The sequence below is a fragment of the Dromaius novaehollandiae genome, chromosome W (genome assembly GCF_036370855.1).
Source record: "Dromaius novaehollandiae isolate bDroNov1 chromosome W, bDroNov1.hap1, whole genome shotgun sequence".
NCBI classification, from domain to species: domain Eukaryota; kingdom Metazoa; phylum Chordata; class Aves; order Casuariiformes; family Dromaiidae; genus Dromaius; species Dromaius novaehollandiae.
Genome location: NC_088130.1, coordinates 62,526,533 through 62,553,371, shown reverse-complemented (window position 1 = coordinate 62,553,371; position 26,839 = coordinate 62,526,533). Strand labels below are relative to the sequence as shown.

At 42.6% G+C, this 26,839-nt stretch overlaps 2 protein-coding genes across 9 annotated transcripts in view; both read left to right on the top strand.

Moving 5' to 3' along the window:
* LOC112982201 (CUGBP Elav-like family member 4) overlaps positions 1 to 26,839 on the top strand; it is a 717,445-nt gene that overhangs the window by 213,079 nt on the left and 477,527 nt on the right. The gene's annotated exons all lie outside the window — the stretch shown is intronic.
* On the top strand, positions 21,152 to 23,584 carry LOC135324342 (ankyrin repeat domain-containing protein 26-like). Its single transcript, XM_064500377.1, has one exon. The coding sequence runs from the start codon at positions 21,152 to 21,154 to the stop codon at positions 23,582 to 23,584; it is 2,433 nt and encodes an 810-aa protein (XP_064356447.1).

Genomic DNA, 26,839 nt, shown 5'->3' with positions numbered 1-26,839 from the left:
TTTAATCTTCTCTGTCTTTTTGAATCAAGCACATCCCAAAATACTTTCCAGAGCTAAGAAGCAAGACAGGTACAGAGCCAGTGAATTAAAGAGAAAGGGGAATTAAAGCATGTAAGGAAAGGGAAAAAAAAGTGTAATAGAAACTAATTGGGGTAGACGAGAAAAAACAGGAGGTTTTGCCTGACATCAGGAAACACAGACTATAGAGAGAAGGTCTGAACATAGTAGTGGCAAGATTGTTTTGGAAATACACACAAAAGGCCTGTCCTGGATGAAACTAGAGTGAACTGAGGCAAGTAAGGTTTGTGTGACTGGCTGGGAAATGCATATAGCAGCATTTTGATTTTAGTTTGGATTTTTTTTTAATAATGAACAAAACTCAGCATAATAAAATCTCCCCATTAAAGGAGAAATGGCTCTTGAATGAACAAAGAGGTTAGCAGACCTGTTGGAGAACTGGTGAGGCTGTGCATCACTGTGCTAAAGTTCAGCCCCAAAGGAATATTATGAGAGTTACTTGTGTCCTTATCTGAGTCTCCTCTGAGATGTTAGTACATCCGATGCATTTTAAAATTTGATGGATTTTTTTGTGGGCCTTATCTTCTTTGTTCCGCTGGCGCTTTGCCCTTCTGCTTTCCTTTCATCGTTGCTTAGGATCAGTTTTGTATAATATTACTAGGACAGAGTGTGTAGGCCACCTTGCTAGGTGATGACCTAGCAAGAGTGGTACAAGGACAATTACATGGACAAGAGTCTTTCAAGAGATGCAGAATGAACAGGTTTATCATAATTTATGAACACACACAGAGCCTTGAAACCTCACTGCTCCAGTATTTTATCCATACTTTCAGCATGTAATCCACTAGATTCAGTCATTTTGATATGATCTGATGGGAATGGAGCTTGAATGACATCCCACAAAATACCCAAAGAAACCAAGATACACTCTCCCTTTGTGCTAAATAGGGTATTAGTCAAGGCTCTTTTGCTGTACAAAGAGTAGTATTTTCAGGCTGTCCACTCTTCATTCATTCTTATGACAGAGATTGGTTTTCATTGACATAGACTAGCAGTGGCTGAAATCTGAGGCTTTTCTGATGAATTTGGCAACTTTTTATATACAAAGTTTCTGAAAGCTTCAGAAACAAAAACCTAGGAAGTTTCTAAACTGCTGACTGCAGACAGGAGAGTACAACCAGAAGAAAGATCACTGTATAATTGCCATGATTTTTATATACTTTCCCCAAATATCTGTTACAGGTCACTGTTAGAAACAGGTTACTTTGCTGCAGACTTTTAATCTGACCTAGATGACAGTTTTTACATTCTGACTAACGGCATTAATCCAGCATCACCCACACAACTCCCATACACTCCCTTACTCATTCTTCAGTTCTTACTTGCAAGAAGCCCAAGGTTGGGGGCGCTTCAAAGAAAATTCTTTCACTTGCAGTAGCTCTCCAAAGTAGTATCCTTAAATCCAACCCAGTCTACCAGATTTATCCTTCATCCTCCTTTAAGCGTAAGCCCTATCTACTCTCATTCACTTGCACCAATCCAGAGATTTTTGCTAAAGGGATAGCTGGTTGAAACCCAAGTGATGGACAAGATGGTGGTCAGTCCATCAACAGAGCAGTACACAGAGGCTGGTACAGCATTGCAGCACATACTGTTTTCAGTCTCATGTTGTCATCATAGCAATCTTTACCAAAGCATAATTTCTTTTCCTTTAAGGCAAACAGAGAAATATGTTATTTTTCAGGCTGCCAAACACATGTACTGAAGATAGGGAAGAGAACACATTCATAACCTTGCAATACTTACCAGGGTACAACAAATATTTTCATACTGGAAGAGGGGAAGAGTTTGTATCTAAAGCCTATTGCTGAATCTAGAGCAGGATGTTTTCAAGCACATACCTTGTAGGTATTAAACTATGTTCTGTAAAATCAGTGAGGCAGTGGGGTTTAGTACACTTTTGTCTTTTGTAATTCAAACCAAAACTGGTATCAACATTTGAAGTACACATATGAACTTAAAGCCAAATCTTTCCTGTTTCAGTCTTCCAAAATGATGAACAGAAATAGTCGAGGTGCTACACCACACTGTAAAACAAGATCTGGTCTTTTAAAATGTGTTTTAGTTCCAATACTTTTTTAACTTAATATGGAGAGGAAAAGAAGGAACAGAAGTTTTTAAATAGTTTTGTTGATGCTGTTGGTAAGTTTGACTGGCATAAGCTCATATGCCCTTTCTTTTTTTCCTCTGACTTCTATGCTCTTCTACATGGCGAATGGCTTTTAGAGCATTTTGGTTGTCTTTAGCATGAAACAGTCTCTGTTTAAGGTCCCCAACTATCAGCCTCTGGGCAAGAATGAGAGAGAGAGTCCTTCTTTGTGGTAACTAACTCTCTATATAATGATCCCCTTGCAAATTCTCCTTGCATACTTACTGACACCCCCGCAGTTACTTAAATGGGCATTATTGGTCACTGGGTCCCAAGGTTATCCAACAGAATGGGGTTGTTAAAAATAGCAGTGAGGGTTCAAGGCATAGGGTCAAGAGAGATTAATTGAAAAATCTTCCGCAGGCCTGACATCATCTGTGCAATGGCAGTGCCCAGACACCTCCAGCTGCTGTTGGGTTCCCTGCGAATGTAAATGAATGGCTTCCTTTGTGGCAGCGGGGTGGTTTCCAGGCTGGATTGTTGATTTTCCTTCTCTTCTGTCCCTTTTTTTCCTTCTCCTCCCCACCCCAGTCCATCTTCTTAAGAAATCATTCTCTAAGTGTCCATTAGTCTTCCTTTCTGTGTTGTCCCCTACTGCCACCTTTGAACTTGTTGGCCAGTTTCAATTAAATATTAAGTTCTGACTAGCTTTGTGAAACTAGGCACCGGAGTAGAGGAAATGGAGTTTCTTTAACTACTCTACTGTGTAAAAAGGATCCCTTAGTAGACAGTGGAAAATGCACACCATTGCTCACCCTTGAAACAAAAATTCACAAGAAATCAAATTGCATTACTTCCCTTGTACACAGAATTACTTTTTCATGTGTGTGTTTGTGTGTGTGTGTGTGTGTTATCCTACAGAGAAAATAAAGGTTGTTGCCTTAAAGAGTCCATAAACCTACCCCTTGTTTTATCAGCACCCATCTTATTCCTGTTCTATCTCAGCGCTAGCAAATTATGGCAAAAAATGGGCTCTCAGGGGAGTCTCCATAGATCAGTAAGGGTCCCACAGGCTGGGAACTAACCATCAGCTGAAGTGTGGAAACACGACCAAACTCTAGAGGCTTTCAGGAGTGTCTCTTCCACAGAGAGGCACGACTTGAGATTCTTTGCTGAACATGTGTAATGAATACACATCTGACCTAATTGCCTAGACTTCATACACAAGTCAGTGGAGAGAAACAGGCAATTCCAGAGAGTGAGTCTCCTGACATCTACATTTGGATGAAATGGATCATGCTCTAGAATTGACTATTTCTTGTTGTAGGCTGTGAAGGTGACCTAGATAACTATCTCAGATGTAAATGCCAATAGTGTAGATGACTAAATTCATATTGATGAATCCACTCCCAGAGTTCTGATGAAGATATGCCAGTACTGAATTGCTCATGGGTATTTATGCTTTAGAAGTGCCTCAGATCAGGGACTCTCCTGTTAGGAGAAAAACCCTTCCCAAAGTTGTTCTTGTCTGAAGAAAAGAGAAACAAAGAACATGTTCTTTCAACAAATGTGGCTTAAATTGTCCTGTCCAATGTCACTTAGAGAAATTGGGACAGAACTGATAACTAGACCCAAGTCTCCTGAATCTTACTTTAGTGCTTTAGCCTCACAATCAGCTGCTTTCTAGAGTCTGGGACATGTCATTTTAAGAGTTGTGTAAATACAGTTGGGAGCTAGGATCATTCAAATTTGAGGTAACAGAGTCGGACAGATTTTAGACCATGATGGTTTTAAGAGGTGCTGAATTCATTCTCTTGTCTCTTCAGAGGAGGGCTTCTACAGGGCCGAACTCGCGTAACATCACACTGAATTTGAAGCTCCTGTCTAATTAGGTTACAGAGCTGAATCCTGTAGTCCCAACTTCTAGCAGTCACCTCCTCTTGCCCTGATCTGCTGTGGAAGATCACACTCACTCTCTCTTTTTCTTCTTTTTCCTTTAAAGAAAAAATTATTATTAAGCTTTGAGGGCCTAAAATGTTGCTGCCTGCACATCGCTAAAAATAATATAAATCAGTGCCGAGGGACCACTTGTATTTTGGCTGCATGAGGAAGTTTAACAGCAAAAGAAAAAGGGGAAAACTCATCAGCACATAGATCTCAAAAACTAGGATGCTGTGTCTGCAGCCTCTCAGAAAGTTCAGAATCCCATTAAAAAGTTTATTTTTTATTTTCTTTCCTTTGCCTTTTTCTCCCTGGTAAATTACTCTGCCTTAACACAGCTCTCATTCATACTTTTCACTAGGCTTGTAATATAGCAAATGGGACCATTATTCTGAATGTTTCTCTAGAAACAGGTATAAGGTAACTCTAGGAACAGAGACCTAGGATTTTAATTCTTTGAACCCTTGTTCTCACCAGTCATAGTTTATAATTTCAGCATATAGAAGGCAGTGGCACATGAACCAGCAAGAGGTGTGCGGGGTACTAAGCTGTGGGAATCAGCATCTAATGAGGAATACCAAAGAGGCAGTACAGGGAAAGGCCCAAGTGACGGAAAAGCAGAAGGAAAGTCAGCATCATCAGGACTCAAAGAGTTAAATAGAGGTCCATTAGTTTCAGACTTGACCTCTTCAACTCTCTGCAGTTTATCCATAGCCAATGCGACCGTTGAAATTCACCTGGAAGAACTGAAAGGCTCTTCTAGGCATTTTCTTTTTAGTATCATTTGTAAACACACATTTTAAAATTTCACGCGACTAATGATTTTCTTGATGAGATGCTTGCTGAGGCAGCAGAGGATATTTAAAGAGTTTGAAATATTCCTCTGTCAAACTCCATCATCCTCCTCAGATGAAATTATTGGCATTCAGGGCCAAATCCAACCCTCTGCACTTCCATGGTCAGGGTTTATCAGAGCCAGCTGTTGAACCAAGTCATCATAACTGCCATGCCAACTAAATCAACAAAAGAAAACATTTAGTTTGTACACATTCATCTAGCTACCAAAGCACAGAAGATGCTCTCTCACACGCAAGCTGGAGATGCAGAGGCAGTGATATTGATAAGCTAAACAATTCCCCAAGGTCAGACAGCCAAAAAGTGGAAGGAGCAAGAACAATACCCAAGTTCTTCTCACTCCCCACCCTCCGTCTTATCAACAAAAAAAGACTTATTGACTTGATTTAGAGAGCAAAGCCCCTTGGAGAGGTTCTTAGGGCTGTCTTAAGAAGGAAACCACACTTTCTGAATATCTTTCTCATGGCTCCTTGAACATCCCCCCTTCATCTTTTTTTTATTCAAACACCAGACTGTAAATCTGTTTAAGTAACATGATAATGACTGACAGAATGGTTATGATGTCACTAAAATGAGCTATATATAACCAGCCTAGTGTATTAGTGGGAACATACAAGACAGGGAGATGGGAGAAAAGAGAAGGAGAAAAAGTGCTTGAAGTTAAATACAGATGTTTATTAGCTACCTGCTCAAAAGCACGACTTGAAAGATAGCTGATCAGTTCCCTTGCAGTTCTGCTGCCCCTCCACCTTCTGTTGCTGATGTAAGAGAGGTTTAATTTTGATAGCAGAAGTATTTCCCCCCGCTTTTGGTTTACACTAGAGACCTACGCCGTCTGATCTGTTTCACTGACATAGCACAATGGAGATACTGCTAAGAGATATTAAAGTCGGGTATTATCAGCTCAGTAGCGTAATATTATTTCCATCTCATCCTCAATAGATTGTCCCTGTAGTGACATGCTGCCAAAGTGAAATGAATGAATGAACCTGGAGAGGTTCACTGCATGCTGAGCACAGGAAATGAAATAAATAAAGGAGAGAGAGAGACAATGTCAAGTAGGAACAGGGACATGAGATTTGGGTAGGTTGCCTTCTCTCTTCTGCTGGAGATTAACGTGGTGACTGCATGAGATGGGGTTTGTGGCTGGGGGTGCAGGGAATGAGTTAAATTTGCCCCATGTGGTGGGGAGGTCCTGTACTATGGGTGAATTAATGACAGAAAAGTGATGGCCCTGTTTTTGCTGTAATCCATCACTTGAAAGTATGCTGATTTAGTTGGTAGGGCAACAAAACAAAATCCTAGACACAACCCCCAAACAGCTGCAGGATTATACCATTGTATTTCAAATACCAAGTCAACTAAATTTAAAGGGTGGAGTATTATGTAAAGTACTAAGCTGATACTTAGGAGATAAAGGTTGTTTATGCTACAGCTTTTCTTTGTTCCTTGAACAACTCACTTAACCCATTTTCTCTCCATTAGCTATCTGCCAGTTGGAGATAAAATATCCCAGCTGCTTCACTGGTGAGGCTGTGAAATTTCTTAATGTTTGCCAGGGTCTTAAAAACGTGGTGGAGCACAGCTTGCTTATATAGATGTGTAGGTTCTGCCTGGGTAGTGGGATCAGACTCCCAGAGAGGGGCAGTTGTTGGTAAGGTATAGGCTAACTAGCTGTGCTCAGGAGTGGCCATGATAACTTGGTTCTCTCAACCTGCTCACTGGGCAAATGGCATCACATTGCCATGGAGATCTCCAAGCAGCTCTGACTCTGTCTGGAATTGTTAGTCTGACTTCCAGGGATATTAAGACTACATGATCAATGTCCGTGCCTGTCCTTCAAAATATCTTTTGAACCCTGTGCTGATTTCAGTTAAATTAAGCAGTGAGGCAAAAGGGCTCAAACATATTCTGTTCTAACATGAATTTTGGAGACAGGTAGATTGTTGAGGAAAAGGCACTATCAGCACTCTCATTGCAGGAAATGATAATTGAACTCACCCTTTGTTAGACATCAGAGCATCCACTCATGAATAAGCCATTGGCAAATAGGCCTCATTAATTCACCAAGCGTGGAGTACTTGTCCCTGTTTAAGAACTAGGTTGTAATATTGAGGAAGGAGCTCTACGTTTGTCTGTCATAGTCATACTTCTACAAGCTGAAGCGCACTACAGAAAATTAACAGCATTAACAGTCAACCTTTTGCTAATGACCAGCCTCAGAGACAACTGATTTTATGGGTCTGTAGGTGTCCCCTTAAGGCCGGCTTTGCATATATACTTGATTATACATTTGTGATGGATCCAAGTTGAAGACTCCCACTTCAAAGCATTTCCAACCTTTCCTTCTCCTGCCCTCCTCTTCATTCCTTTTCAAACAACTCCCGCAGCCCATTAGAGAGAGCTCTCCCTGGTTCAGATTGCTGCACTCAGCTGGGATCAATGCAAGCCAGTCCCATTTTCCTTTTATTTGCACAGTCCAGTCTGTGCACCTGCTGTCCTCAGTTGGAGAAAGTCATCTATCTGTAGACCCCAGACTTGCTGCTACAACTGAAACCTGGCAGGAGTAACTCATTAAAGATGCATCTAGTGAAACCTGCACTCAGAGAGGTGCCAACTGGTGCTTCATCCATTGTCTACAGGTCTCGAACCTCATCAGCCAGGCAGGGAAACCAGCAGAGAAAGGACCCACTTATCTGCTTAAGTCTTCATGAGCTGTTCTACAGACTTCTGACAAAAAAGACGTGTTCTTATAATCCACCGAAAACAAAGCAAATAAACAACAAATTGTTCAACTTTTTTCCTCCCTTTTCAACCTAGTTTCCTCTGAGACAATTCAGATTTATATTATTCATTTTTGTCACAGACGTAGAACTCGTAAATATCTCAGAATGCTCCCCAGGTCTCCATGAGAAACTAGTCTCTACTTCTTTTTCATTTGACTGCTGGAGATGGAGCAGAGATGATAGCAAAACTGTTCTTGCTCTGTAGCATGCGTATGATGATCCTGGGTTGGAAACAGCTAAGCTTGGTTGAGCAATAAAATCTTCTTTTGCCTTATGGTGATTTGCTAAGGTTGCTTTAGAATTCAGTGTGTTTAGAAAGGGAAGAGACTCCCTTCAAACACAAGTGTCTCCAGAGAGCTAGAGGATCCACTAGCAGTCCTGTGTAGGTGTTTTTATCTTTCCTGGTCAGCTAATACACTTTCCCTGTGACAATTTAGGGCATTCCTTAGAGCCTGATTTTGACTAGAGAAAAAGAATTCTAGCAGATAACAGATTTGTGAGGGTTCAGTGCATTTTAACTGTAGACTAGAATGAGGTTAAGATCTCTCATGCTTACCTGCCACCAGAAAAAGAAAAAAAAAATCCTCCCACATGACAGAGATTGAATGCTTATAGTTATAGTTAGTTGCCCAGTGGATTATTGCATTTGCCTAGGTGGTGGTAAAACCTTTTAGCTCCTCTTCATTTGGTGGAGAAGGATTTGAATCTGTGCCTTCAGTGTTCCTAAATGAGTCGCCCAATGACAGAGCTTTCAGGTCTGTGACCCAGCCCCTCCCAGGGAAGTGTTTCATTATTTATACAAGATGAAACCTTTCCAGCTGTAAGGACTGACAGGTTAAGGCACATAGGATGTTAGACCCTCAGGCAAAAGTTCCTGTTTTGTCTGCTGTAGAGGCTTGAACCCAGGGCTATCATGTGAGTACCTTAACCGTCTGTCTATTCAAGGTCTCTCTGCCATCCATTTGTTCTGTAATGAATGAAAGCAAACTAGACATCAGACACCAAATACAAAAATCCCAGGGGATTTAAAAACAAAACAATACCTGACTGATTTTAGACGTTTGTGTTTTTCTTCTCTAAGTTATTGAGGGGTGTGGAAGGAGGAGCTGTTTGCTTTTTAATCAATCCCATTGACTGTGACAGAAAATTAAAACTCTGCTGCTGAATTCTATAAGCAGACTTCAAGATACATGCACACATCATGTCTTATAGAATATACACTGGCTTTAATAACTTAAACTTCTAGAACTGTTTTTAATGTGTGATTACACTCTTCAAATTTTGAAAGGATTTTTTTCTCAAAACCAAATGGTTGAAACCCTGTTAAATGTTACAGATATTTTCCATAAGGTTAAAGGACAGATTCCAGTTGTTTAGACCTCTCAAGTCTATGGAGATGTGCCAATGGGAGCTATTTTTGTGCTACTGGAGTTTGTCCTAGAATAAGAAAGACTAGAATGAGACTCTGTAACTTTGTTCATTCTTGTTGCCTGCTGCATTATTGATGCAGGACTGGGAAACTGTAAGGAAGAAGTGGGGAGTTAAATAGGGATGTATCAGTTTGTCCTGTTTTCTTTCAGCCTTTCTGTCTAGGACTTTCAGCATCAGACACATATTTTCAAAGGGTTTCAGAGCTCTTTTCAAGGACACTCTACCCACTGGATAATTAAAAAAATACTACTACTATTCAGCACTTTTAGTAGACTTCTGGAGTCACAGTACTTCTAGGAAGTCATTGGATAAATTGAATTATGTTCTATTTTGCAGACAAAGCAAATACATATTTTCACACTGACAAAACCAGCTAGAATCGGTGATCTGCTGGTGCCCAGAGAAGTACCTCTTTCTCCAGAGCCAGAATTCTTACAGGGCTTGGGAATCTGGGAGGTGGTAGTGAATTCAAGTAGCTTGCTCTTGATCCTGGTAAGGTGAGATGCCCAGATAAAAGGCTCAAGAAAACTGAGGATCCTTACTTGGGATCATGACGTACAGAAACAGGATTCTCACATTTCACAGGGGTTGAGGCATTCAAAAACAATGCAAGTCAGAGAGTGTCAGTGGAAGAAGGAAAAAAAAAACCCCCACCCTTTCCTTCCCCCCAAACCTCACTATTCCAAAGGTGCTTGTTGAGAAGGTGAGCGGGAAGGTGGTAGCCTGGATGAAGGTGGTTAAAAGAAGAGGCTACTGCCAGTTGTTGATCATCTGATGGGGTTGATGGGAACACTGGCTGAGCCTCTGCCCTCACTGTGTTCATTAGCATTCACACCATTGACTGGCCACCCCCTTGCACCAAAGACATTTTCTGAGATTGCTAATTTTCATGAAAGCAAGTGGGGTCACTTTTCACCTTTTTTCCTCATCTTGACAAGGCCCGTCCCCTAGAGAGCTGAGAAGAAAGGCGCTTTCTTGTTGTCATCTGCGCAATTATCAGCTTTGAACACGATGGCAATTTGTTGTTGTTGTTGATTTCCTTTGTTATGCAAATGCACCGGCTCATTCTCTGAGTGCTTTTTTTCCCCCACACAGCATAAAAAGGAATATTACACATTTAATTTCATGTTATCATTTGTTTCCCTCTGAGATTTCCTCCAGCCATTTTTTGGTCTTCTTCAGGCTAGTGGGAGCTAAGCAGTGGCATTTTGAATTCTGACTTTGTCACTTCTATTTACTTTTTATCATAAAGGGGTATTGTCAATAGGTCTTATGTGGCTCCTATAAAACCCATTTAGGAATTTAAATCTCTACTAAAACACAGAATTTATGCTTCCTTTTATGATTTATGAGTCTAGAAGCCTAAATTCTGCTTTTAATAGTCTATGCATTTATATTCAAAGCAATCAGCTTACATTCTGCATGAGCCTTAAAGTTGTTAGTGCACAGCTAAAGAGAATAAAAGCAGGAGAATGTAGACAGAGGCCTAAGCCAGCAAGTTCAGAATAGAATTCAAATGAGGCCTTCTCTAGGGCTTTAAGATATTGTATCTCTCTGGCTCTTGTTATGGTCCAACTCCTGTATGCATCCTGTATTTTGCCCTTTGGGAAGAAAAGCAGTATTTGAAATCAAGAAGAAGAAAGAATCTCTTTTTTGATCACATAACCAAACCTCAATTGGTTCACTCACAAGTTTAAATCACTCAGGAAGTTGAACTCTTCCCTAACTGAATTATTCAGAACTTACCAGTCTGTACAGCTGAGTTGGAAACTGGTCAAAACGGACTTGATAATGACTTCTGTTCTTTTCCATTTTCAGCCAAATTTAATGGGTGCAACATCTGACTTTAATGTTTTTAAGTCGAAGTTAACAATAACACTGGTAAGATGTGTCCGTAATAGTGCTTAAAATAAATGAAAGACACTGAGAAGTACACAGGTTTTTCCTGTTTTTCTGATTCGTTACTTTTCTTTCCTCTGAACTTTTAGAAAGACTAAATGGAATGGGGAAAAGCTCTTACCTTGTCTGACAGTATGTGCCTATCAATAAGTACAGATTCATAACTCTTGATTTACATATTTGGAAGGCTACTTGTCAGAGGTCAGTTTAATTCTTCTTCCTTTTCATCTTACTGAAATAAATCTAAGAGTCTTCAGCTAAATGAATGACTAGATTCAGATTCACACTATCATAACAAAGAGCAGAATCTGTGTAAGGCATGCACAAAAAAACATGCATCTTAAGGTTTAAAGAAATAATGCAAATTCTTCCAGTAACCTGACATCCTGTGCTCTGATGCCATCATCACTGCATGCAGAGGCAACCTCATAGATTGTGCATCAAAAATATGACCCAAGAGTTAGTACTTATTATAGAATACTTTTTGGTGAGGGACTCTCTGCTGCAAATAATTTTATGCCTGATAGGTTTCAAAGGGGTTCTTACAGATCATTATTGCTCAGGTTCTGGAGGAATAAATATGAGAGGGGATGTAGCTGAATGTGGCCAGTTTAAAAATATCTTCTACTGTATTAGTAATGGCCATTGATGAGCTTTGTAGTACGTATACGGGACTTTATCCTCACTGTAAATTTAGCAGCATGCTATGCCAGAGTTGAAATAGGTTTCTTAGGGCAATTGTAGCATATTTAGTTGGCATATGTAATAGTCTGGTTGATTATCTTGTCTTCTAATTTTAAATAAATACAGAGTAGAAGCATGTACCAAGCTAGTCCCCTAGGTTCCCTTTAAACTCTCTGCATTTCAGGCCTTTCTTAGAAACTACTCAAAAACTGTGCATGGAATGGTCATGTGGGCAGTCAGGTGCCCTTGTGCTATTTACTGCTAATTGCGTCATCCTATGTGTGTTTTATTCTGGAGTGAGCAATGAAGTCTACAGGGAAATGAGTGGATTTTCTCATTCGTGCCTTTTAGTCCCTTTACACTGTTTGTCCTTTAAACTGATTTCTTTTTTAGGGGGAGAAGAGATGCTAGAACTATCTTTCCCTGCAGAACTGCTAGTGCTGTGAATGTGGATCACAAGAGGCTTTGATGCATTCTCACTCCTCAGATGTAGTATTGGGGAACGAACCAAACAAAAAGCTTGTATTTCAGAAGAGACAAATGCAAGGTCTATATCAAAGTCTTGCAGCTCACCTCCAAGTCTACGTGGAGCAGGGTAGGACCAGATATGTCCAGAGGTCACTTCCAACCTAAATTATTCTATGACTGTACCTGGAGGAACCTTTGGAGTGTTTTTCTGTGTATGGGAACTGATCTGATGCCTCACCTACTTGCATTTGCACAGGGTCCAGTGGTGCTTTTATGGCTTCAGCCCAATATGAGGATTGAGGGGGGAGCTCGTAATGAAGATGGCTGGGGAGAAGATGGTAAGGGGGGGCCCACCCATAATGTGGCTAGTGCAAGATCAAAGCAGTTCTTGTTTTTATGGATTACAAGACTGCAGCTGTGGACAGACTTCCACCTGATGGATAGGTGCGTTGGGCCACTAAACCTTTCATTAGCAGTAACAGATTGAAGAGCCTGTCCCCTTTCCAGATGTAAAAAGCAAGTACGCGTGCTGCATACAGCCAAACACACTGAATGGATAATTCTGTTGTCTGCTGAATGTCTTTCACTGGGATCATGCCACGGATGACTTTGGCCCAAGTGCAAAGTGTGAGGAGATCCTGACTTACTGTGCCCACTCCTCTGCAGGCCCAAGCTAGGCCCCTCTCTACAGCTGTAATGGAACAAGGCTGGGGATCATTCTTTCATGTACTCATTAAGAAGTAGATGAAGTCAGGATTTCACCCATTCCTCATTTCCAGTGATATGCACAGTACAAGCTGATTACCAAACGCTAGCCTATGATGTTTAGCAAAAAGATTTTTCTAACACCATAACCAGGACATCCCTGGTTAATCCTTGCTTTGGATCTATACGATTGCACTTCCAATTATGAGTGCTACGGTAAAATGTCTTCACAAAGGATGAGCTATTCCCCTAGCATCAGTCAGTATCATTTAGACTCTGGTGCCCTTGCTGACTAGGTTTATCAAAATGACAGCTACAGGTCTTCCTCAATTCTTGGAAGTATAGATCGGATGAAGTTGTTGCTTCTGAGAAGGACCTTTCTTTTCTCCTATTATGTTCACAGTGATAAACAAAGCCACTTTGGAAATATTTATGCCACTAGCTAATGTGGGTATAACAGAACCAGAAGCTAAGTAACAAGCGAATGTTCCACAATATATACCGTCAATCATAAGCTATTCTGGATCACACTGGTGTCTTACATGTCCACAGCAAAATGACTCCCCTAAACTTCGTTCTGTCCTGTAGACACACATGCAAGATATGACAAGTGTCTGTGTTCTGTGAAAGAGTGTATGAAAACTCTCCTGAAATGGGGAAAGGAGGCAGGGCTAAATAAGTGTAAACTGAAGCCTGATCACCTTCTAAGTGGAAATGTAACAAGGTGTTTGGGAGAGCAGGGAATCTGACTCAGTATCCCAGAAGAGAGCTGGTAGACTTTTTACCCTAGAGGTACCAGATTGTAATGATATACCTGTGAAATATTTTGCAGATAAACCTTAGTTTGTCCTCACATAGCTTTGAGCTGGCCAGATGCAAGTTAGCTCTCAACTGGAAGCCATGCAGCTGTATTAGCATGGTACTGAGTTTGGCTTTGTAGTCCCCGATTTCAGTATGGCTGTTTGGATTGGACTAAGCTCCTAGTCAATCATTGTTAAATGGCTTTTGGTTCAAAACTGCCATGTAGCCCCTACCTTAGAATATGGGCACAAAAGTCGTATCTGCTGTCAAAATATAACATGGATTTAAGAAAACAAAAAATGCCCCACAGAGTGTGACTGACTGTTCATCTGTCCCAGCGTTCAGCCTCCAGCAGAAGCATAAGAGATGCTATTCAGGGAGATCATGTAATACCAGCCACTTTCTGCAGACTCTTCCCCTTTTGCTCCCTGGGCATCCACAACTGTGTTTTATTAGAGATGTTAGAAGGAATATCTCTGCCTAGTCCTTTTGATCTTTGTTTTATGGATATGTTGTCTGTAAATTTGTCTAATCTCTTCATAAACTGGCTATTGGCTTTCCGTACAATCTCCCATGATAGCAAGCTCTGTTAGGTTGTCCCCAGTATTTTATTGGCTTCTTCAGCTACCACTGCACATTGACCCCAAAATTTCAGACAACTGTCAACAACGACGCCAAGATTTCTTACCTGAACTGCAACTGCCAGTTCTGTGTTCAGCACTGTTTAGCAATAATTTAGATATTTTTTCTCATAGGTGCGTTGTCTTAAATCCACATTGAAGCTCATTTGCCAAACACTTGTCCACAGTTCTATGAGATCTCCCCAAAGCTTCTGGCCAACATCAAGGCATTTTGACTTCCTGAAAGAGCTTATTATCATCTGCAAGTTGGATATTTCTCTGCTCAATTTTTCTCCAGGTCATTGATAGAGATGTTGAATAAAACTGCTCCTGGACCAATCCCTACTGACTTTTCCCTTGAAGAGACTCTTCTTTTGAATTTTGATTGCCTTTTATCCATGTGCTTACTGACACCCTGCTAGAACTCCAGCAGATTACTGAGGTAGGATTTCCCTTTGCAGGAGCCATGCTGACTTTTTCCCAACAGAAAATATAATTCATGTGCTGTATGATCTTATTGTTTATTATAGACTCTGTCATCTTACCAGGGATGGAAGTCAGACTCACTAGTCTAGTTCCCAGGATTTTCCCTAGAGTCCTATATAATCTGAGTGAGGTCAATCTTTGATTACAAGTTATATCCTGTCAGTATTGGTTTTGATGGCTGGGTTAGGAATCTCCTCCCTTGGACTTTCTTGCACAGTTGGCAGCAGAAAGCAGAGAGAGAGAAATGCCTGAGAAACGTACTTACATTTGGAGAAAAATGACATTCTGCTCTTCCTCAATGGTTTTGAATGAGTGAAATATTACACCAGAACTCATTTTACCATTACAATAGAGTGAAACAAATGCAGCTTTATGCCGTGCAAAAGGCGTAGAGGAAAAACACTCCGGTCATTTTCCAGAATATGTCACAACTGTTTCTGCCGTAGAAATAGTATAGCTAGGGCTTTTAGGCTCAACACAAAAATCATCCCTGTAATAAGCAGATGTGCAATAGGAATGAGTCTTTGCCACTGATTACTACACTCAGTTATCTTTCCTAGGCACTGGAGGGGTGAAGAGCTAGGACAGTCCAGTAAGACTGAGATGTACTGGTCCTTTGCTAAGTATCTCATTTTGCTGATTCAAATGCTGCTGTAGTCAGGGTTGTTTGAACAGAATCAAATTTACTTGTAATGAGCCATATAGTGATTCTCTTGTCTTTTTTTTTTTCCTCTTCTTTTCCTCTTCACATTAATTTCCACAAAAAAGCACATCTGATTTTGTAATGAGCTAAGCAACTGTTTCTCAATTACACCAAATTTTACTGCTCCTCAGTTGAAGTTTAAAGGCATGGCAACTTTAATATTATCAATGGATCTCCTCACAATAAAATCTTGAGTAATTCTTTACCAGTTTCATAAAACTTTGAATACTAATTTGTTCTTCGCTAAGGAATTATTTTGACCAAATTCTTAGAGGTGTTTCTGGGATACCACAGATTCATGGCGATGAACTCTAAACTGGACAAAATAGTCAGCTTCTCATTGCTGCACACATGTAAGCTCTTTTTTGCAAATTTGCTTATTCTGATGCATCTTTCTAATACACCTTTCTTGATGCGTACCTTAGAAAGTGTACGATAACTTGTAAGTGGCGCACATGTCTCTGGACTTAACTAGATGAATAGTAGGATATAGGAGGACCAAGGAGATAAATGCTAGAAGAGAAACTACTTTATTTCAGAATGTTTCAAAAAAAGGTACAATATCTTATTCTTTCTTTTGGTTTTCCTGTAACCTGTATCCTTTCTAAAGCAGCTGTTTTGGGTCTCTCTCTTTTTCTTCACACACCTCCCCCCGCCCTTCTGCCCAGCATTCAGTATGTATCTTTTCCAGCCAGATCATTCCAGTTTCTAAATTTCTCTCTGTCCTGCCCTCAACCCCCTGCAGCAGTATTTCTATATGTATGAAGGACACAACTTTATTCCGATGGTTTTGTCTCCTTATTACACTTTTTGAGAATCTGGGCTGGGAACTTTTTCCATTCTGAGGGACAAAGAAGTCTTTCAAGCACCCTGAGAGGGTTAAGCATGAACCAGCACTTTAGTGCTCAAAGGCTTGAGAAGTGTGTGTGACAGGATCCCATACGGTCATGTGAAAAGATCCTAACGTGTCCTTGATTCATGTGGTCAGTAGAGACAACTGAGATTATCTAGTTAGATTTCTGTGTGCAATAGGCCATAGAGCCTTGTGTCCTGGTTTCTGCAGCAGCCTGAAAGGTAGGCAGTCCCCCCAGGAACAGCTTCTACATTTGGGAACTGCTTTGTCATTGTACTAATGACCATCTATGGTAACAGTCACAGACGACTTTCTCCTCCTCTCTCCAGAAAATACCTTTATCCTGAGTTAGATGAGTCATCTTTGTCTTGAAGCCAAAGCGTAAGATATACCACGATCTTATAGATGTGGTTCTCTTGCACCTTTCAGTTTCTTGTTTCAGGTGGAAGGGAACGTTGCAGGCAACCCTGGCTCCTTATGCTTGTAACTTGTTGTAATGCCACCCACCTTCACACCTTACAGTCTCCTTCCCTTCTCCTTTTCCTAATGTTAAACCTCTCTTCACTATGATACAATGAAGAGGTACAGATACCAGACACCCCCCAAATTGTCAACAGTGTGAGGAGCTATTTTTTGACATTCAAAGTCAAGGCAAAAAGTTTTGAGCTGCAAAATCTTCCCAAACACCACCAGCCATTCATCATCTGTCCTGTGGCAGAACCACTGGCATGAATCTCCACAGCTGGCTGAATGCTGTGCAATATTCACTTATGCTGGGTCTTAAATTGGTTTTCAACACATCTCTATGAATCGTGGGTAGCTGGAGAATCAAAAGTTTCTGCTGGAAACACCAAAGCAAAGAAACCTGAGCTTCACATCATTTTTGTTTATTTATTGGAGGGCTAAATTCAGCAGAGACCTGGGTTCTCTAAATTACAGCCTGAGACATGTTTGAAAATAGTTTACACAACCTCCCCCATGGCCTCTACCCTTTCTGTGACTAAAAGGGAGTTGGTGAACAACATCAGTACCTGTTTTGCTCTAGGCAGAAATTAAAATCCTGTGAAGCCACCATAGTGGGAGGCATTTGTCAGCAGAAATACCGTATAAGGGTATGGCTTTTTGCTGTTCCTGGACCCATAGCCCCACTTAGCTGTCACACGAATAACCAGTGCAATGAAGTGAAATTCATATTTCTCTGCCAAAGTTGAATGATGAGAGAGCAGATTCCTAAGAATTCTCTATGCTAAGAATTCGGTACAACCTTTCAGTGTTCAGATGGTACCTCTAGTGCAGTTGAGTTCACCTGGCTTTTCAGTGCTGAGATTTTTTTCTAGAATATGACAGGAACTTTCACCATTACAGTCCTACTATAGACCTTCCCTGTGAATGTCTGTCAACTCTCTCTATGGCGATCCAGGCTCTGTTTAAGACATGACTTTGTAGTCATGACAGTGTGGATGACCATTTTGACCTTTCTTAAGTTATTCATTCTTCTTTTCAGAGTTCTTTTATTCCAGTTTTGCTGAAGTGGTTGTTCTTTTGGTTTAATTATTTTAATGTTGTGCAGTAGGTCAGTTGTCTAGAGATGGGTCCTTTAGAAAATGATATATACCATACAAGAATGAGATTTGCAGAAAATCATTCATTGTAAAACTAAATACAAGATTTCAAGCCCTATCCAGAGGAACTGGCAATGTGATGCTTTTCACTTCCTCTCTAATCCATAAAGAAGGTGTCTTCTTGATATAGCTGATGCCTAGAGAAGCTGTGACCTTTGCATGCATTTTCTCTGCCAAATATGTGATGGGAGACAGTCCTTATAACAAAACAGACAGTGTGGTTTATAAACAGTGCAGTAAGGGAGGTGATCAGGAACTGATAGAGTGTGGACCTTTAATAACTTCTTGTCTGACTTGTCAAAAGTGTTACAGAAGAAATGAGAAGCAATTGTGGCTGAACCTTAAATAACATAGGAGAAAATTGTAGCTCCCCTGAGCATTTTTAATTGTTTGGGTTTTCACACCTGGGCTGGAGACCCTGTTAGGACAATGTTTCTGGGGAGATTTTCAGTCTTTTGAAATTTTCATCAACCTGGAAGCAGCATGGAAGCAGTGAATTCTGTTGGTGTTCTGGTGCTCTGATGCAGAGCATAGGCAGGACAGGCAAAGCTGATGAAAAATTGTATGTGATGGAAGGTGAAAGGTGGGGTTGGGAAGTCAGCACTAGTAAAGGTGTCTCAGAGCTGAGTATGAAAGTGCTGGATGAATTGTGAGTGTGAAGCAGAGGTCTTGGCTGATGTTCTGCAGCCGAAAATGCTTCTATTTTGTTTGATTGGTTTTGTTTGTTTTTTAACCAGCCTTAGGTCTGCCCAGTCTGCTTCCCTGTTCACTGCTTGAACATTCTCATGGCCACTTGCTTGGCTGCATTAGTGTCATACCCAGCAAAGCTGAAAAAGTGCTAATGGGATGGGAGACTGGATGGGAGGACGGGAAGGACAAAGGTAGTCATTTTCTACCTCCTTTCCTCCTCCGTCCCTATATTCCTACAGGTATTTGCTCAGGTGTAGTTGGTGTAGTTACACTAGGGCTTATGTAGGACTGCCTCTTAGAAGTCAAAAGCATGTCACTCATTTACAGCAGTGCAAATTCAATCACTGTCTGCTCCCATGCATGTGGTTTTCTTGGAGTTCAGCTTTTCTTTTAAGCTAGTAACTTTTCAAGAGAGGTAGAGAAGTAGACAATGTGTCTAGTCAAGGGAAATGTCATGGGAAACGCTGAGTTTGAGGCTCTGTTGTCACACAGCTTGGGTAATCATCTATCCCTGTGCAAAGCAGAGGCTAAATGGTAAAAGGGTAATGATGATCAACTTGGATTGGGATATATGGGACAGGGACTGGAACTAAACCTTTTTTTAATTCAAGGGAAAATCACAAGGCCTTACCGAGCCACATTCCCATTTACTTCACTGACTACAGCAGGTGATTCCCTACAGGAAAATCTTAGATCTTTTCAGCAGACCAGACACCTCTCAACACTTAAAACAATATCCTTGATGTAGCAAAAAAATTGTATGGCAACTTAAAGGATTCTTGTCCACCCTGAGAATGCCTCAATGTTTTCTGACAGCTGACAAACTAAAAAGGACGAGGCTGTCAAATGCAAAGAACGGGTCCCCTCCTTTTGGCTGCTGTCCCTCTGGTCTATTCAATTAGGATTGATCAAGCTGTGTCAAAGGTCCCTCCTCTGTTTCAGTGGTCACTGAGAGCTTTCATGATGAGTAATGATAGGCTATCCTTAAAAAGAAAGGGGGAAGAAATAGAAAGGATAATACAAGGGTTTCTTTTTTCCTTTCTTTCTTCTATCCTTATGTTCCAATTAGGCACATTAACTTTATGACCTGCTAAATGAAATTTATTTAATTGTCATTGTTCAATGATATATCAGCCCCCTCTGCCTTCCAACATCTGTCCCTCGAACCAAAAACAACACTTACTCGAGCAAAAAAGATTTAATCATGTTTTGGCAGGAGAGACAAGGTAGAGGGGATCCCCCCTAACCCCCAAGAAAATATCTAAACTACCTGAATTCAAATAGTGAAGGGAAACTGGGTAGCACCGCTGTTGGGAAGGCACTGGGCATAGCTTTAACAGCTGCTGGATGGCCCCGTCTCTGGGACGAGCAGTGAGCTCTTCCAGCAGCTCGTGGCCCTGTTCAGGTCTCTTTTAAAGACAGTATTTCTGCCCTGTCTGGCTGTTTAATACTAACATAGCTACAGGTACCATTCATGTTTGAAGGTGTATGTTATAGTGTATGTAGTATATGGGTTTAGACCATGGTAGCAATTCCAAAATGTTTGTCTTCTGTCAATCCTAAACTCAGGTCTGAGTTGCAACACATGTTTCTCAGATCTTAGGTTAGACCAGCACCAGAAAGACAGAATGATCTTTGCAAAAGAGTTCAGATGGAGGGGGCAGGATGACACTGTGGCCAGAATACGGACCTATTACAATGATTATTATTGCAATAACAGTGTAAAAATTATATATATCTCATTATCCTAGAAGCAGGACAAGTCTTCAAGCAAACATCAGTAAAGTACAGTACTTAGGCCTCCACCTACTTATAAATCCTTTTTCCTTTTGCTGGGGGTTAATTTCTCCCTAAATGTAAGATATTTAAAGGGCGGAATGGTGGATCAGGCACTGTCATAGTCTGGCGCCGGGAGGTGAGGCCTGGCGAGGGGATGCGGCGTCTGCTGCAGCCTTGGGCCAGACAGGGCCGCTCTCTCGGCGCCGCCCGGCGCCCTGGCAGCGCCCTGAAAGAGCAGGAGGCAGCGCCGACCCTGCCCGGGCCCGGCCCGCACGGCCCCGCGCCGCCCTCACACCGCCCCCGCCCTCGCGGCATTGCGCAGGCGCGCACCGGCCTCTGCGCGGTGCCGCCCCGCGGCCTCCCCTTGCGGCCTTGTGACGTCTCCCGGCGCGCGCCGCGGCTGTGGCGCAGCGCCCTCTGGAGGCAGTTGCCCTCAGTGCTGGCGCGGCCGCCGTTGCAGCGTCGCTGCGCACTTGCCCTCGGTTGGCGTCTTTGCCCCCGGCCTGGGGGCTCCGAGCCCGCGACCCCCGCGCCCGCAGCAGCTGTTCCAGGCCGCGGCCACTGGTTGGGGCTCTGCCCCTCCCCCGGGGCCCAGCTCTTTCCGGGCCCCTTCTGCCATTGCTGCCTCGAGGCGTTGCCGCGTGCTCGTCGCCGCAGCAGCATGAAGAGGTTTTTCAAGCTCTTCAGCAAGGGGCAGAGGCAGCCGCCATGCAGCAGCACTTCCGTGCCCTGCGTCGCCACTGCCTACGAGATCCAGGAGGAGGAGCTGGGCAGACTGCACCGTGCAGCGGCCAGCGGCGACCTGACCCAGGTGCAGCAGCAGCGATGGCTGCTGAGACTCGGCATCAACAGGCGAGACAAGGAGAGGCGGACACCTCTGCACCTTGCTTGTGCTAACGGACATTCGGAGGTTGTTACATATTTAGTAGAGAACAAGTGCAAGCTAAATCCTTGTGACAGTTCCAAGAGATCGCCACTGATGAAGGCAGTTCAATGCAAGCAAGAGCAATGTGTTGCCATTCTGCTAGCAAGCGGTGCTGACCCTAGTCTTGCAGATGCTAATGGCAACACTGCGCTTCACCTTGCTGCTAGAGCTCCTAACATCTCTCTAGCAGGGCAGTTACTTGAGCACAATGCACATATCGAGGCAAAGAATAAGATGGGATATACTCCCCTTTCTCTTGCTGTATCTGAGCATCATGAAGAAATGGTGGAGTTCCTGCTTAAAATGGGAGCTGATGTGCATGCTCAAGATCCAGCTGAAAGGACCCCTCTTATGCTTGCTGCATCTGCTGGGGACATGAGTGTAATAGAAGTCCTTCTTCGATATGGTGCTGATGTTTCCCAGAAAGACATTTCTGGATGGACAGCTGAGGATTATGCTTGGAATTCTGGACATGATCATGTTTGTGAACAACTGGCAGACTACACAGATGGGAAAAATGCAGGAGAAGCTTCTGCAGGCTGTGCAAAAGGTGTGCCAGTGCTTGGCACTCCTCCCTGGGCAAGACCTGCTGACTTCGCATTGGGTGCAGCTGCTCTGGACAGAGAAGTGAGAGATGACTTTTCTCAGGAATGCTTTGTGAGAATGTGCGAGGAAGAGGAGAGTGATAAGAGCTGTCCTGCTTCTGAGGAAGAAAAACTCAGTTTAGCTGCCAAGGAAGAGTCACCTGAAAGGGAGGGAGAGGATGCTACTGATGGTCCTCAAGTCCCGCATACTGCAGAAGACCTTGCTGGTGTGAGAGATGTTACATTGGCAGCAGCAGTGGACCAGGAGGAAGATCCACAGGATTCCAGGAGCCTGCATTCCTTGCCTGCATGCCTGAGTCCAGAGGCAGCAGCAAAACTTCAGGTGTCTGCAGCCGAGAGAGAAAAGCTTGAAGGACATGAGGCTGCCACAGCACAAACAGATTTTCAGTACAATGAACAAGTTATGGTTGGACAGCTGCAGGAGGAGGTTGCTAATGATCTTGAAAAGCAGCTGATCCCAGAAGGTTCACTTGAAGTTGCAAAACTTCACTGCAGTGAACTGAAAGAAGACAAACTGCAGTTACAAGAGGAACTGGATAGGGTTAAAGCCAAGTTGCAGGAGTCGGAAGAACAGCATATACAATCTGAGCATTATGTTCAGGATTTGAAGACAGCCCTGGAAAATAAGCAAAGAGAAACAATAGCTTCATCCCAGAAGCTGCAGGAACTTCTGAAAGCCTCTTTTGGAACCGTTAATCTAAAACGACTGGAAGAACGAGTGGGACGACTTGAAGTTGAAAACGCCAGACTGGAAGGCACAGCCCAAAAACAGACAGATAGAATCAAAGTTCTTCAGAAAGACCTGCAAACCTCTGCCTCAGTTCATAATCGCCTGGAGGACTTGATCACTGGCTTACGGACAAAACACACACCCTCAGAGGAAGACCAAAATCAGCAGTGCAAGAGCAAAAGAAAGCCATTGAAGTCACTGGCAGAATGGACACTACCAACAGAAGCCTGTCTGGAGCAAGAAATGGTAAGAAACATTGAACTGCAGGAAGAATGCAGCAGGTCCAAGAGGCTTTTGGAAAAAACTATGAAGAAACTGAGGATGTATGAGAGGCAAGAGAGTGAATCCCAATTGAATTTCCAGGACAAAATGGAGGATACATGTTCTGCAATGGACAGTGAAGTTGGTAGATTAAGAACAAAGGTCTGTGAACTTTCCCACTGGTTAGAGGCAGAGTGGAGAAACTCAAGGCAGCTAGAAAAAGCAAATAAAGGTTTGCAACAAGACTTGACTTTGATGCGTGGGAGCTTGGAAAAACTGCGGAAGGGAAAGAGGCAGCTGGAAGAAGAGGTGGTTTTCCTCAGATGTCAGTTAAACGCCAAGATGATGGATCACAGCCAGAGAGAACAATGTAACAGGGAGAGTGAACAAAGGGCTGGACAAGAGCTACGGCAAAAACTGCAGGAAGTCAGTCTATTTCTGCAGACACAGGCAGCCACCCACAACAGAATAGAACAAGCAAGAGCCGCTACTCGAGCTTCTGTGGTAGACCAACTGCAGCAGAGAATTAGAGATTTAGAAGTGGAATTGAATCTTAGAAAACGGCTGTATTGAGACAGAGCTACTGAGGGGCTTGCGGAGGCCAGTGCCACACACCTTCATGAGTGCTGCAGAAGCCACCTCTGATGATGCACCTAGTGGGCAACACTTCCTCCATGAGAGACAGATTGGAAGCTCATATGACTGAGGTGCGGTGGGAATGGTCAAAAATATTGCAGAATAAATTGAGCAAGTCACTGCTGAACTGAAAATTAGATCCGTTGGAGTTTCTCTCTGGGGAGCTACCGAAGGATCTTCAGAAAACGTAGACCAGGACCCAGTTTCCAGGACAATACAAGAGTACTGCGATGTTCTGACTAAAAATGATATGACTTGATTTGAATAAAAGTACTAGGGAGTGTCTGTGGGAAATTATTTTGTTTACACAGTCTGACAATGGTTTCCCATTCCACGGTGCAGATGTGAGAAATCCTTATCACTATAAAGAGTGATCTGAAGCTGCTGCAACAGGGTAGCCAAGCTCTTTGTGACTGCTAGTGGCTGGTGATGTGGCGACTGTAGGCCTGGTGAAGGGCAGTACTGTGGGACCTTTGCATCAGTAACACAAGCAGTTTGACTTACCTTGGGGAGTTGTCCGCCACTATGGGAGAGCTGCATTTGTCATTTCATGTCTATAGAAGTTGTTACCGATCAGAAGATGCTAGAAGAGAAGTCCCCATTCCAGAAAGGCAAGAGTGGTTATACTGAGATGAATGAAGACTAAAAAAAACGTGCTTTCTACCTAATCACTGAGGGACTTGAATTACCAGGCAGTGAGGAAAAGCAACCACTGACACCATTTTCCTAGGAATACAACAGTGGGGTATAGATAATAATATGCTCTATTGAACTGAAAATACTGGTTTTTTTTTTTCATTTAAAAATTCAGTTCAAAATTTAGTCCCTGGATGAAGGGACAGAGTGCACCTCAGCAAGTTTGCTGATGATACAAAACTGGGAGGAATGGCTGATACACCTGAGGACTGTGCTGCCATTCAAAGGGACCTGGAAAGGCTGGAGAGGTGGACAGAGGGGAACCTCATGAAGTTCAATATAGAGAAGTGCAGAATACTGCACCTAGAGAGTACAGGCTGGGGGCTGACCTGCTGGAAAGCAGCCTTGCAGACAAGGACCTAGGAGTCCCGGTGGACAACAAGCTGACCATGAGCCAACCATGTGCCCTTGTGGCCAAGAAGGCCAATGATACCGTGAGTTGCATTAGCAAGAGCATTGCCAGCAGGTTGAGGGAGGTGATCCTTCTCTTCTACTCAGCCCTGGTGAGGCCACACCTGTTCTACTGTGTCCAGTTCTGGGCTCCCTGGTATAAGAGAGAGATGAAGCTACTGGAGTGAGTCCAGCGAAGGGCTACTAAGATGTTGAAGGGACTGAAGCATCTCTCATATGAGGAAAGGCTGAGAGAGCTGGGCCTGTTTAGCCTGGAGAAGACTGAGGGGGGATCTTATCAATGTGTATAAATATCTGAAGGGAGGGTGTCAAGAGGATGGGGCCAGACTCTTTTCGGTGGCGTCCAGTGACAAGACAAGAGGCAGTGGGCACAAACTGAAACACAGCAAGTTCCATCTGAACATAAGGAAAAACTTCTTTACTGTGAGGGTAACAGAGCTCTGGAACAGGTTGCCCAGAGAGGTGATGGAGTCTCAAAAGACATCTGGACAGGGTCCTGGGCAGCCTGTTATAGGTGACCCTGCTTGAGCAGGGGGGGTGGACTAGATGACCTCCGGAGGTCTCTTCCAACCTCAATCATTCTGTGATTCTATGATTTAATAAATAAAGTCTGTGAGCCAGAATCTGTTAGAAGAATGTAGTTCCAGAGATTTATCTTTTAATATCTCAGAAAACTTCCTGATTTTCTTACCCTAGGTTTTACCTAGAATAGATCTGTGGCAATTTCTGCTTGGTGTTAAGAATGAATTTTTAGCTTGGGCATTTGAGGGAGTTTTGGTCACAACATGCCAGAAGCTACTTAGGAAAGATTACCACTGTTCTAAAGATTCCCAATGTCAATGTTTGTATCCTGACACTTAGTCCTGCATGGGTAAGTAAGCCACTGAATCTCTTAGCATGGTCACGTCTAAATGACAGTGACAGAGATTTTGTGAAATTCAGTCGTTTCCTTTCATAGAGGGTTATGGCATCTGGTATTAGCACTTTGTCCCTTCTCAACTGAAGGAAGAATCACTCATTTATTGCCAGAAATTTTTATCTAATTTACCAGTCTTTTCATTTTAGTTAATAGGATTCCAAAGGGATGGAAAGCAGTTGACCTCCCATCTTCCAGTGAAACTCAGTGCCAGCCCACTCCTGGTCTTTCATTAGTGCCATTGAAAATACATTCCTAGGTGCAAAAAATCCACTAGTGTTAGAAACCTGGGTGAAATGAAAACAATTAGGTTGTATAGTATTCTGTTTCTGTAATAATGCAACATCTGCATTTATCCTGAACCTTTTTATTGAAGGATCTGAAACATGGCAACTTTAGTCCTCCTAGCCTTGAAGTATGACCTATTATAATTGTTCATTCCATGAGAAACTGAGGCAGAGATAGACTGAATTAATCCAGGTTCACAGAGTCAGGAATGATCCTGGCAATTTTGATAATCAAAGGCTACAGACATAATGTGGAGAGAGGTCCCAGATAGGTGAGGGGGAGAGACAGCTACCTAATTACTTCCACAGATCCTCACTTAAATCACTTACTGTAGTTGTTACTAGACCCCCAGAAGTCATAAGAACTGTCTTCAGTGAGAAGATGTCATTACTGGGTATAAACAGAGTAAAGACCCTGTCTCATAGAGCTTGCAGTCTAAATCACTGGTTCCTGATATTGAAATATAGCTCACTGACATAAAAAGTGAGTTGCAGAATCCAAACTAATAAGCTTTGCTGTCCTTAATAACAGTACCTCCTCAAGGAAACAGAATCACCAGCCCCACCAGTGTGAGCTGAGGAGGTAGTGTTGCAAGGAAAGCAGGTTTGGGGAGCAGCAAGAAGTCAGGAAGTCAAGGAAAGAAGGAGGAGAGGAAGACAGTGGTAGAGAGGTCCAACTTAAGAAGAAAGTGGAGAACAACATGTCCAAATGCACAAACAGCTGAGGAGTGGGAGGGGAAACAGAGACAGTGAAGGATTTGAGTACAATTGCATGATCACAAACAATGTTTTGCCACTGAAGAAGTCACTACCACCCTGTTGAGACATAGCAGCCAGCTAGGCATGCTATTATTGCACAGCAGTCATCATGTAAGAGGTCTG